Here is a 12,403-nt window from a genome sequence, read left to right as displayed (position 1 = left end):
TCCTGTCTTCTTTTTATCAGTTGATGCCCAGTAGATTTGGCTCCATCCTCTTACTTTTATCCTATGAATATCTACCTTTCTCATATGTGTTTCTTGTAGACAGCATATGGCAGAGTTTTGGATTCTAATCCATTCTGCTATTTGCTTGCATTTTATGGGTGAGGTCATTGCAGTCACATTCAGAGTTATGATTACTAGCTGTGTATTTCCCACCATTTTGATTTCTACTCCTGATCCTGCCTTTTCTTCTTTCACTATTTCCTTCTACACCAATGTTTGTTTTTAATCAGTCCCCCTAGTTCCCTCCCTTATTTTACTTCCCTTCCTAACCCCTTCCCTTCTTATTTCCCTCCCCTTATTTTCCCTGTAGTAGTAGTAGTCTCTCGGTAACCGAGGATGACGATTGTCTTTGTGCGCTTTCATCTGTGATGTAGATGAGTGTGCACAAAAACACTTGTGTGTGAAGAAGATTTAAGTGGAAAAGTCGATACACAGAGACAGTCCCACTCTCTCAGCGTTGGAAGCCTGGGTCCAGTGGCACGAAAAATCGTTACACCTGGAGACTTCCTCAGCTGCATTGGATGGCCTTGTTGTCCTTTGTGCTCCATCACGCCCTAAGCACTCCACAGTGCTTTGCTGCGTCGCCATCTCAGCCGTTGAACCTTCTTATTGGTTTCTTCCATCTGTTCCGCCGAAGCAGTCTTCACATGCTGGGTGAGCAAAGCCCTGGTTCACCAGGGGTCGACGACCTGATGGCTACCCTCACAAGGTTTAGCCAGCCTATCGAAGCTGTTGCCCGGGGTGTGGCCGCTGCCACATGCTAGCAGCTACTGGGAGCCACAAGTGAGAGCAGGGTGTTAGGTGGGGGTCAGAGACTGGAGAGCTCCCCTAGAAGGACACGACAAGCCCTCCATAGCAGAGATACTACCCCTCCCTGAGCACCCCATACCTTTCCCTGTAGTCTTTCTAAAACTACCCCCCCCACACACACACATACCCTCTCCCTCCCTTGTACTGTTTCCCTCCCCACCAGTCCATTTGTTGCCTTTCTACTCCCCTATAGGGTGCAAATCTATTCTCTACCCCAATGGATTGGATTGTTCTTCTCTCTTTGGGTCAATTTCTTTCTTTTTTATTTTTAAAACCCTTCCCTTCCCTCTTGGAGTCAATACTGTGTATTGGCTGCAAGGCAGAAGAGTGGTAAGGGCTAGGCAATGGGAGTCAAGTGACTTGCCCAGGGTCACATAGCTAGGAAGTGGCTGAGGCCAGATTTGAACCCAGGACCTCCTGTCTCTAGGCCTGGCTCTCCATCCACTGAGCCACCCAGCTGCCCCCTTTGGGTCAATTTTAGTGCAAGTAAGAGTTGAGTATTTCCTACTTCCAACCTCTTTACCCTTCCAGTGTATTGATGTTCTCCCCCATGAGCTTATTTGTGACATATCAATCTACCCCCATTTGTTTCTTTTTCCATTTCTTTTAGTATTAACCTCTTTTTATAGCTCTTATTGTATATATGTATATATATGCACACATGTATATGTATTTATGCATGCATATATCTATGTATTTATGCCTTGTCCTTTCATTCTATACAGTTTATCGCTGTTCCCTCTAAGTGTCATTCTTCTAGCTGCACAGGTGATAGCAACAGTTTTTAAGAGTTACCAATGACCTCTTTTCTTATAGGGATACATATCATTTTAACTTATTGAGTCTCTTAAAAATTTTTTTTGTTGTTATTTTGTTTTATTTTTCTTTTTCCCCTCTTTTTTAATTACCCTTTGATGATTCTCTTGAGTTCTGTGCTTGGACATCAAATTTTCTGTTCAGGTCTGGTGTTTTCTTTATGAATTCTGTAAGATTAATATTTTGGGAAACTGAGGCAGGTAGAAATTAGTTTCTCTCTGCAAGGAGTATTATATTTTTAGAGTTTTATTTAAGATAAGGAATCTAAGAATATACAAGTAAGAGAAGCACGTGCTAGGTGGTCCGAGAAGCCCATTCAAATTTCACTCACATCATGAGATGTGTCTGCTCCGAAGCGAAAGTAGGAAAAGGAGACCTCAGTAGGCGGAGAACTTCTTTAAATAATAATTTGTGATCTCGCCCAGGTGAGAATTCAGTGTGATTACAAAGCATTCTGGGAAATGAGCAGGGACTTCTGGGGAATGAAATCCTGGATTCAAGTCTCCATTTTTACAATGCTTGGAATTCTTCTATTGTGTTGAATGACCAAACTTTCCCCTGTGAGAATATAGTCAGTTTTGCTGGGTAGTTGATTCTTGTTTGTAGACCTAGTTCCTTTGCTCTCCGGAATATCATATTCCATTCCTTTTGGTCCTTCAGTGTGGATGCAGTCAGATCCTGTATTATCCTCACTGTGGTTCCATGGTGTCTGACTGACTTCTTCTTGGCAGCTTGTAATATCTTTTCTTTGGTCTGATAATTCTTGAATTTTGCTATAACATTCCTGGGTGTTGTCAGTTGGGGATTAAGTACAGAAGGTGATCTATGGATTCTTTCAATCTCCACTTTTCCCTCTTGTTCTAGAATATCAGGGCAGTTTTCTTGGATAATTTCCTGTAGTATAAAGTCCAGGCTTTTTCTTTTGTCATGGTCTTCTGGTAGACCAATTATTCTTTAATTGTCTCTCCTCGATTTTCTAAATTCTCTGTTTTGTGAATGAGATGCTTCATATTTTCCTCAATTTTTTCATTCTTTTGGTTTTGTTTAATAGTGTCCTGCTGAGTTATGAGGTCACTTCATTTTAATTGTTGTATTCTGGTTCTTAAAGACTGGATTTCATCCCTGGCTTTTTGGTCGTTCTTCTCCTTCTGATTTTATTTTCTTTGGAGGTCATCTTTCATCTTCTTTGCCTCATCTTTCATCTCCTTTGCCTCATTTTTTAGCTGGTTGATTTTGGCTTTCAAGACTCTCTTCTCATTTTAGTTCAAGTGCCTCTGTTTCCAGATGACTTATCTTAGTTTTTAAGTTCTTTTCTCAATTGTCTTCAGCCTCTCTTAATTGTGTTTTGAATTGCATTTGAGTTCTTTCAAAGCCTATATCCAATTTGCTGGGATTTCTGATTTATCGTTTGCTGATCCCTCTCCCTCTGTTCTGTTTGCTGAATAGAAGCTTTCTATTGTAATTTCTTTCTTCTTTTTCTGTTGTTTGTTCATATTCACCCCTTCTTTGCTCCCCGTATTTGTCTGTGCTCTTGCTCCTCTCATTTTTTTGGTTTTGGGGACTTATGTGTTAGATTTGATTTTCAGTCCCCTCGGAGCCTTCAGTGTGTGATCGATAAGGAAGGGTATTCAGAGGTCTGAACTTCTCCTTCTATGCTGCCATCTTGACTCTGCCCCCCTACTCCTGCCTCTTGTATCTGCGTCTCAAGATCTCACCCTCCTCTGGTCCTGATTCATCTCTCTATGTATTTCTATGTTACTCTCCCCTACCATGTCCTGTTCCTGGCCATCTTGTTGTTTCCTATGAGTGCCATTCTGTGTCCCAGTTTTGTTCCTTTTCCTAGGTTGGCTGCCTGGTCTTGAAATACCCTCTCAGTTGAAGCATTACTTCCTAGGGGAAGCTTGTTGCTAATGGTCTCTTCATCTTTTATTGATTGATAGATATTTTGTATTTACATCTATCTAACTGTGTTGTCTTGTGTCCCACTCCACCCCCCCCCCCCAAAAAAAAAAGTTAAGCCTCTTTCAGGGTGTTGTCTTTGTGTCCATAGTGGTGAATGAATGTTGAAGGCAGGGTCACACAGAATGGGACCCCAGAGTGCTGACTCTTAGGTAGCCTTTTACTCTCTTTGGTGCTCTGTTTCCTTGGTTCCAGGGTACAAGTGATAGATAGAGGCTAGACCTGAAGGCCTGAAGACTGTTCCCTGGCACATATCAAAGGTGTGACCTCTCTCACCCTCCACTCTCTGTTCTGGAAAATGGAGATAATTATTGCACCTTCCATTGAGGTGTTAAAATTAGGTGAGCTAAATTATATAAAATGTTTTGCAAAACTTAAAAGGGCTGTAGAAAAGGTATCATCATCATTATTATTAAGTTCCTAATTTTATTTTCATGTTTAATGAGATATATGGTGATATCCTGCCCCCCTTTCATCTTTTTTTTTTTTTGCACTGAAATCTATAGCATTTCTGCTACATTATTGACCCTCCAGGCTTTGGACTAACTAACCTGGGAATAGAACTATTAATTAACTCCCTTCTTGGCTGTTCTGATTTGCAAACAACAGGCTTGGAAAGGAACTTTGGGCCCAGAGCCCCTTGACAAACTGAGAATTCTGGACTTTTCTCATTCAGCATCTTTTCATGTTTCGAATGCCAATTTTTTTTTTAATGTTAAGAAAATATTTTTTTTTTCTTTAAAAAGAAACCCAGGAACCTTAGAGATGTTAACATCAATATGTTTAAATTCTGTCAAACCACTAAAATGCTATATATGGAAAATTCCAGCAGAATTCTTTTTGGTTAGAATTCCTTTGCTTTGTGGCTGTAATTGACTATTCTTTAAGTATTTCACAGAAATGCCCTTTGGGCTGGGCTCCTTCTGGTTGTGGTTGTTGGCTGCTGGATTCATGTGCTTTTACTAACAGACTAAATGATATGTTAAGAACAGCCTCACCACTGTCCACCTTTATCATGTGCTGATTTTTTTTCTTTTATATGGATTTATTTGAATGTTAGATTTAATCACCCAGTTAACTCCCACCCTCCCCATGAGAAAAGGCATCATTTGACAAAAAGATTCTGTATTCTGTGACAAGGAAATCACTTTAAAAGACTGATATATATTAATTTAAGGTCACCAAGGAATTCAGCTATGTAATTCCTTAATGAAAACTCAAGTCAGCAGTCAACCTTTATGGAGTTTAATTACAAACAGGAGGAAGAAAAGTATGAGAGAGAGAGAGAGAGAGAGAGAGAGAGAGAGAGAGAGAGAGAGAGAGAGAGAGAGAGAGAGAGAGAGAGAGATAGAGAGAGAGAGAGAGAGAGAGAGAGAGAGAGAGAGAGAGAGAGAGAGAGAGAGAGAGAGAGAGAGAGAGAGAGAGAGAGAGAGAGAGAGAGAGAGAGAGAGAGAGAGAGAGAGAGAGAGAGAGAGAGAGGAGAGAGAGAGAGAGAGAGAGAGAGAGAGAGAGAAGAGAGGAGGAGAGAGAGGGGGAGGGGAGAGAGGGGGAGGGGAGGGGGAGGGGGAGGGAGGAGGGGGAGAGAGAAGAATAGGCTTAAATACTCCCTCTGTTTAGGCTGGGCCAAAAGGCCCAAGCCCTTAGATAGCTGGTGCAAAGAAAAGAGATCAGTCCCTATCACTCACGTGACCAAAATGGAGAAACAGTCTCAGGGGCCTCCACCTCCAGCCTCCTTCAGAACAAAACTTCTCAGAGCAAAACCTCTCAAACCCCTCTCAGTCTTGAGACCCCGCTATCTTTAAGGAAACCATCTAAGTTCCCTCCCCTCAGTTCTCACATCTACCAATCACTGTCCATGTCTCCCCTGTGCCAATGGTGGCTCTAGTTTAACCCAGGATCGCCCAGAGGTCTGTGGCTTTGCATGTCTGTTGAAGGTCATATTCTCAAATAATTAAATCTTGATCCTTGCTGCAGCCCTTCCTAAATCCCTTTACTCTGTGTAGGGTGGAGATTGTATTTTCCAAGACCTGGTTCTGTCATTCCAAGTATCTCCATTGTATCAATTCTAAAATCAATCATGACTCAAAGAAATTCCTGTTCTATGCTTAAGCATAGGTCAAAGCCCTTTCCATTGTTTAGCAAAAGGTTTCTGTCCTAAAGTAGCCTTAGGTAGGGAGGAGAAGGATCCTCCCTGCCAAGGGGGTTCACATTCCAATAGAGTTCTTACTATCAGTAGGAAATTTTTTCCAGTATGAGATTTCCCAATGGTGAATTTCCAACATTCATAAGTCAAAGAAATTTCAAAGTTTATAAGGTCAAGTATCCATTTTGATTTTATCTTGGTAAATGGTATAAAATATTGGTCTATATCTGTTTTCTGCCAGATTGCTTTCTAGTTTTCCAAAAATTTTTACCAACTAGTGAATTCATATTCCAAAAACTAAAATATTTACTTTTGTCAAAGAAAAGGTTATACTTTTTTACAGCTGTTTGTTCTGTTCCATTGATCTACTTTTCTATTTCTTAGCTAGGGCCAGATAGTTTTGAACATTACTGCTTTATAAGATAGTTCAAAATCTGATACTCACATACCTTCTTCCTTTATAATTTTTTTCATTAATTTATTTGATATTCTTGTCCTGTTGGTTTTTGCAAATGAGTTTATTATTTTCTTGTTTGATAATAAATTGGATTTTGGCAGTTGGCATTGAGTAAGTACAATTAGGTAGGATTGTCATTTCAATTATATTGATTCTGCCCACCTGTGAATAATTAATATGTTGCCAGTTATTTTTAAATCTAACTTCATTTGTATAGAAAGTATTTGATATTTCTCTTTATATGGTTTCTGGGTTTGTTTTTGAGGCCTTTTTTTTGGTATGGGGGCTTTTTGCTAGTGTCCATGGACTGTGTGAGGGATTTGAGGCCATTCTGTAGATGGGTAAGCAACCTTAGCAGACTTCCATTGACTTCTTGGTAGAGTGCATGGGAGGCTGAGGTGCTGAATCTGGCCCACATGAGTTGCTTTGGTGTGCCGTGAGCTGTATTTCACTTCAAATTTTTCCTGCTGTTCGGCATTCCAAGTAAGTCCAGGTCAGATCCTAGGATGTTGCTTTAAAACTATTATATACCTATTTCATTTTGAAATTGAAATAGAAATAGGCCTCTGTGAGTATCTGTAAATAGAGCAGCTCCCTCTACTTTGCATGAACAGATGCATTCCTGGAAAGCATTTGAAGCCTGTCTAGCCTGAGGACAAGTGATCTTGGGCTCCCTGTGACAGACTGGAATTGGCTGTCGTGTCCCAGAGGGTGTTTCTGACCCAACCCTTTTAGAGCAGGCTGTCGAACAGGGACAAGAAGGTGTGAAGTTGTGGGAGGCCTGGTTGGTCTGCTTTTCTTACCCAGAACCCTTTTATTTGTCCTTTTATAGGAGTTTGCAGCACTGACGAAGGAACTCAATGTCTGCAGGGAACAGCTTCTTGAAAGAGAAGAAGAAATTGCTGAACTAAAAGCAGAAAGAAACAATACTCGGGTTCGTAAGTCATAGCTGCTCAGGCTCATGGAGGGCGCCACAGCCATAGCCAGAGGGAGCTGGGGGGTAGAAATAAACCCCCCTCTTTTGAGTGGCTGATGAGCCAGATAGCTTTTCCTGGCTTAGTAATTTTGGGGAGTTTTCACTCAGTGATTGAAGGGTCAGTTCAGATGAGTCTATCAGTAGCTCCTCTGCGTGCCCCCCCCCCCCCCCCCATTTATATCTCATACACACAGCGTGCATGTTTTCTCTTTCAGTAGAATATAAGCTCACTGGGGACAGGGCTGTAGTTTTGCCTTTTTTTCATATCCCCAGGGCTTAGTACAGTGGTTAGATTTAGAATTAGCATTATATCACTGTATTTTTGACTAGAATGACTGGATTATAATATGGTTTGTTGTTGTTGTTGTTGTTGGCTTTTTAAAAAAATTATTTTTTATAAAAACCCTACCTTCCATCTTGAAGTCAATACTGTGTATTGGCTCCAAGGCAGAACAGTGGGAAGGGCTAGGCCATGGGGGTCAAGTGACTTGCCCAGGGTCACACAGCTAGGAAGTGTCTGAGGTCTGATTTGAACCCAGGACCTCTCTAGGCTTGGCTCTCAATCCCCTGAGCCACCCAGCTGCCCCTGATATGTTTGTTTTAATAGCGAATATTCCTCCACCCCCCAAAGCACCACGTCTGTCTTCCAATTGTCAGGAAACACTTATTAGGTACCAGACACTGTTCTAAGATTCTTCCCTAGACAAGAATCTCCAAATGAGTTTGCTTCTGGTCTCTTTCAGCTGTTGTTGGAACATTTGGAATGTCTTGTCTCCAGGCATGAGCGCTCTCTAAGGATGACAGTTGTGAAGAGACAAGCACAGTCTCCTGCAGGAGTGTCTAGTGAGGTGGAAGTACTCAAGGCACTAAAGTCGCTGTTCGAGCACCATAAAGCCCTGGATGAAAAGGTGCCACCCTCCACCCTCACTGCTGCCATCTCCACCACTCTACCCAGCGGCCTAACACCCATTCAGACTGGAGGCTATGCCCTTGCCAGTATCGTGTGTGTGAATTCATTTCAGAGAGCTCTCCTGGTTTATTGGATTTTCCAGCTTTGAAAAGATGCACATCTCAGCCGTAGACAGGACGCTTTATATAAAATCTCTAGACTTACAATGGTCAGAACCCATGTTCTAGAAGTGATTTTCTGTATAAGAATGAGTAGGCAGAAGTGGTTTTCCGTAAAAATTTGGAATTTCAATCCCTTCATAAAAAACTTGACTTAGCTGAAGATGAAATAAAGTGACAGTCAGTGAATTTTTTTCACAATATCAGGGCCATCCCCTAGTCTTGAAAGGGCTTTTCATTTTTTTGGTGTCAGAGACCCCATGGGCAGTCTGACAAAGCTAAAAGACCCCTTTTAAATACATAAAATATAAAGTATTACAAAAGGAACCAATTATGTTGAAATACAGGCATCATTTTTTTCCCAGCCTTAAGTTCATGGATCCTTCAAAGTTTGTTCATAGATTGTGGACACCAGGTGAGCCCCAATTTAGTAGTAGAAACCCAGACAACTATTTCACTTGTTTATTACTTTTTTTAAAGGTGAGAGAACGATTGCGAGTAGCACTGGAAAGGTGTAGTTTACTGGAGGAAGAATTAGGTGCCACCCACAAAGAGGTGAGTGAGCGGGGCTGCAGCAGAGGTGGCAGCAGCCACATATCAGGCCTTCACACTTTGGGCTTTTCTTTTCAAACATGTAGAAAGGTGTTTTTTTTAATTAATTTATTTAGAATATTTTTCCTTGGTTACATGATTCATCATCTTTCCCACCCCTCTTGCATGCCCCCTCCCAGAGCTGACAGGCATTTCCACTTGGTTATATACGTGTATCATTGTTTGAAACCGATTTCCATGTTATTCATATTTGCAATGGAGTGATCTTGTAATGCCCAAATCCCAATCATATACCCATTGAACTACGTGATCAATCACAAGTTTTTCTTCTGTGTTTCTTCTCCAACAATTTTTTCTATAGCTGTGGATAGCTTCTTTCTTCCACGTTCCCCCAGATTGTTACTAGTGGCAAAGCCATTTATATTCAATTGTGCTTCTGTGTACAATGTTCTCCTGGTTCTGCTCCTCTCACTATGCATCAATTCCTGGAGGTTCTTCCAGTTCACATGGAATTTTTCCAGTTCATTATTCCTTTCAGCATAATAGTATTCCGTCTTCATCAATTTTTAAGCCATACTCTAATAAAAAATACCCCCTTATTTTCCCATTTTTTGCCACTATAAAAAGTGAGGCTATAAATATTTTTGCACAAACATTTTTCCTTATCTCTTTGGGGTACAAACCCAGCAGCAAACACATAGACGCTTGGAAAGGCTGCCTCTGCTTTGGTGCATTATGTTTGCTGTAGAGAGGGCAGTTTCATGAATTTTGAGCTGCATTTTGTTGATCATTCTTTATTTTTACATCATCTTCTAAGCCTTTGTCCCAGTATGTTGCACCTCTCTCTTGTTCTAGACCATCACCTGTCCCCCTGCCCTTGTTTTCTGAGGAGTAGATGAAACACCCCTTAGTAGTAACAAATGTATGGTTTTCTTTGGGATGCTGATGTTTGGCAAACTCCTGATGTCATTGTCCTATATGGTGATGGCAAAGAGTAGCAGAACTCCAGAACTCTATGGAAGGTGGTTTGGTTTTTTTTGTTTGTTTTTGTTTTGTTTTTTGCATCTTTCTCTGTGGCAATGAGGATTCTAATTTGCATCATATGCTTGATTTTTAGTTAATGCTTCTAAAGGAGCAGAACAATCAGAAAAAAACACTAGCAGATGGAATGCTGGACATCAGTCATGAACAGGAAAATACACCAAGCACAAATGGCAAGGCAAGTCTTTGGGGTTGTGAAATTCATTGCTTTGGGGTTCCTAGGACATCTTTTTTGGGAATGTTTTTCTGAAGCACCTACTTTTTTGTTTGTTTTTGTTTCAACAATTCAATTCATTAATTTTTTTATCTGAAAATTTTTAATTAATTAATTTAGAACATTTTTCCATGGTTACATTATTCATGTTCTTTCCCTCCCGTCTTCCCGCTCCCCTCCTCTAGCCAACGAGCAATTCCATTGGGTTTTACATGTGTCATTGATCAAGACGTATTTCCATATTATTAATATTTGCATTAGGGTGCGTCTGCTAGAGTCTACTTCCCTAATCATATCCCTATCGACCCATGTGATCAAGCAGTTGTTTTTCTTTTCTCTTTTTTTAATCTGGAAAATTTTATTTAATTAATTTAGAGTATTTTTTCATAGCTACAAGATTCATGTTCTTTCCCTTCCCCTCCCCTCACCCCCCTCCCATAGCTGACACTCAGTTCCATTGGGTTTTACATGTGTCATTGATCAAGACCTATTTCCACCTTATTGATGATTGTTTAGAGTGATCGTTTAGAGTCTACATCCACAATCATATCCCTATTGAACCATGTGATCAAGCAAATGTATTTCTTCTGTGTTTCTACTCCCACAGTTCTTTCTTTGGATGTAGATACTTTCTTTCTCATATATCCCTCAGGATTGTCGTGGGTCATTGCATTGCTGCTAGTAGCAAAGTCAGTTACATTTGGTTGTGCTACAATATATCAGTCTCTGTGTACAATGTTCTCCTGGTTCTGCTCCTTTCATTCTGCATCAATTCCTGGAGGTCATTCCAGTTCACATGGAATTCCTCCAGTTTATTATTCCTTTGAGCACAATAGTATTCCATCCCCATCAGGTACCACAATGTGTTCAGCTATTCCCCAATTGAAGGGCATCCTCTCATTTTCCAGTTTTTTGTCACCACAAAGAGCTCAGTGAAGTGTCTCCTTTAGAGGAGGAGGAGGGACTGGCTTAGATAAGCCCTCAGGTGCTGAAATGAATCTATTTAAATATTCTATTGGCTAGTTCTCTGGGCATAGCTCCATAAGGCTTTGTTTTTGTTTTGACAGAGATCTTCTGATGGGTCTTTAAGTCATGAGGAGGACTTGGCAAAGCTGTTAGAGCTCCAAGAAATTATAGAGAAGCAGTCAAAGGAGCAAAGCCAGATGAAGGAGCGACTGGCAACCCTGTCCAGCCGGGTGACTGAGCTGGAGGAAGACCTAGACACTGCACGAAAAGATCTCATCAAATCAGAAGAAATGAACAGCAAACTACAACGAGATGCCCGAGAAGTGAGTAATGCGGGGTGCCTTTGTGAGAGAGTGGAGAGAGATGGGACACCAGTGAGGACCCATCAGGCCTCAGAGAGGGATGGAGTGCGAAATACTTTTTTCTTTCCTTTCCTTTCTGTAAGTGTTTCTGAAAAGGATCTGAGAGTTCTGAGAAGCTCCTTCCTTTCCCACCTCAGAGTAATGATGATGATACAGCTTTTCTTGCTTATAGAGGGTAGACCGTTGTGTCCGTGTGTAATAACTCCTATTGGAGATGGATCCATCATAACAGAATGGGATGTACTGTGATCCCAACAGCATGTCATTGATCCTCTTCGAGTTTAAAGGATGGCGATCAATAGCTATAGACCTTTTAGTAAAATTTGTCTCTTTTATGTCTCTTTTAAAAACATGTGCACATACACACTCACATGCACACACACAGCCATTTTAAAATCATTTGTGTTTTCTTTAAGAATCAAAAGGACTGTTCTAAGAAGATCTTTGAGCACAGGCTGGTTGACTACTTGTCAGATAAGTTTAGAAAGGATTCTTGTCCAGATATGAGATCCCCTTGGAGGTCTGTAAGATTTAAATTAATAACTCCAGGTCCTTATTTTCCATAGAGTTTATTATCACTTGCAATAAAAAAAAACCAGATAGGTATAGGTTTAAAATATATTTTCTGCTCTAAATCTGACCACGTGTTGATCCCCATCTGCGTCTCGTGCCGCCTTCAGGGAAGTAGAGAGTCCTTGGGTCACACCCTTTTATTCATGTTCATGGACACAGGTCAGCATGCAAAATGGGATGAACCAGGTCCACAATCCAGGGGAGGGGATGAAATTCCCTTTACACAGGTCCTTTTCAACATGGAGCTTCTGGGACTACTCTAATCTGGTTTAGGGGAAATTCTATCCAGGGAATGGATTAGATGAGGACCAAAAGCCATTACTACTACTACTGCTACTACTATTACTAGTAGTAGCAGTAGTAGTAGCAGCAGCAGTAGTAGTAGTAGTAGCAGTAGTAGAAGTAG

General features: G+C 40.9%; 1 protein-coding gene across 8 annotated transcripts in view; it reads left to right on the top strand.

Annotated features, from left to right (window-relative positions):
• The window catches only part of PPFIA1 (PTPRF interacting protein alpha 1), a 122,064-nt gene that overhangs the window by 53,951 nt on the left and 55,710 nt on the right, over window positions 1–12,403 (top strand). For all 8 annotated transcript variants that reach the window (XM_056801162.1, XM_056801163.1, XM_056801161.1 and 5 more), the window contains exons 3-7: window positions 7,078–7,179; window positions 7,965–8,129; window positions 8,770–8,844; window positions 9,959–10,060; window positions 11,164–11,385. In XM_056801162.1, coding sequence (XP_056657140.1) covers window positions 7,078–7,179; window positions 7,965–8,129; window positions 8,770–8,844; window positions 9,959–10,060; window positions 11,164–11,385 — 666 coding nt within the window. The remainder of the gene's footprint in view (window positions 1–7,077; window positions 7,180–7,964; window positions 8,130–8,769; window positions 8,845–9,958; window positions 10,061–11,163; window positions 11,386–12,403) is intronic.

Source organism: Monodelphis domestica, chromosome 6 (genome assembly GCF_027887165.1).
Source record: "Monodelphis domestica isolate mMonDom1 chromosome 6, mMonDom1.pri, whole genome shotgun sequence".
NCBI lineage: Eukaryota > Metazoa > Chordata > Mammalia > Didelphimorphia > Didelphidae > Monodelphis > Monodelphis domestica.
The sequence above is the reverse complement of the archived record's forward strand: the minus strand, read 5'-3'. Positions and strand labels throughout refer to the sequence as shown.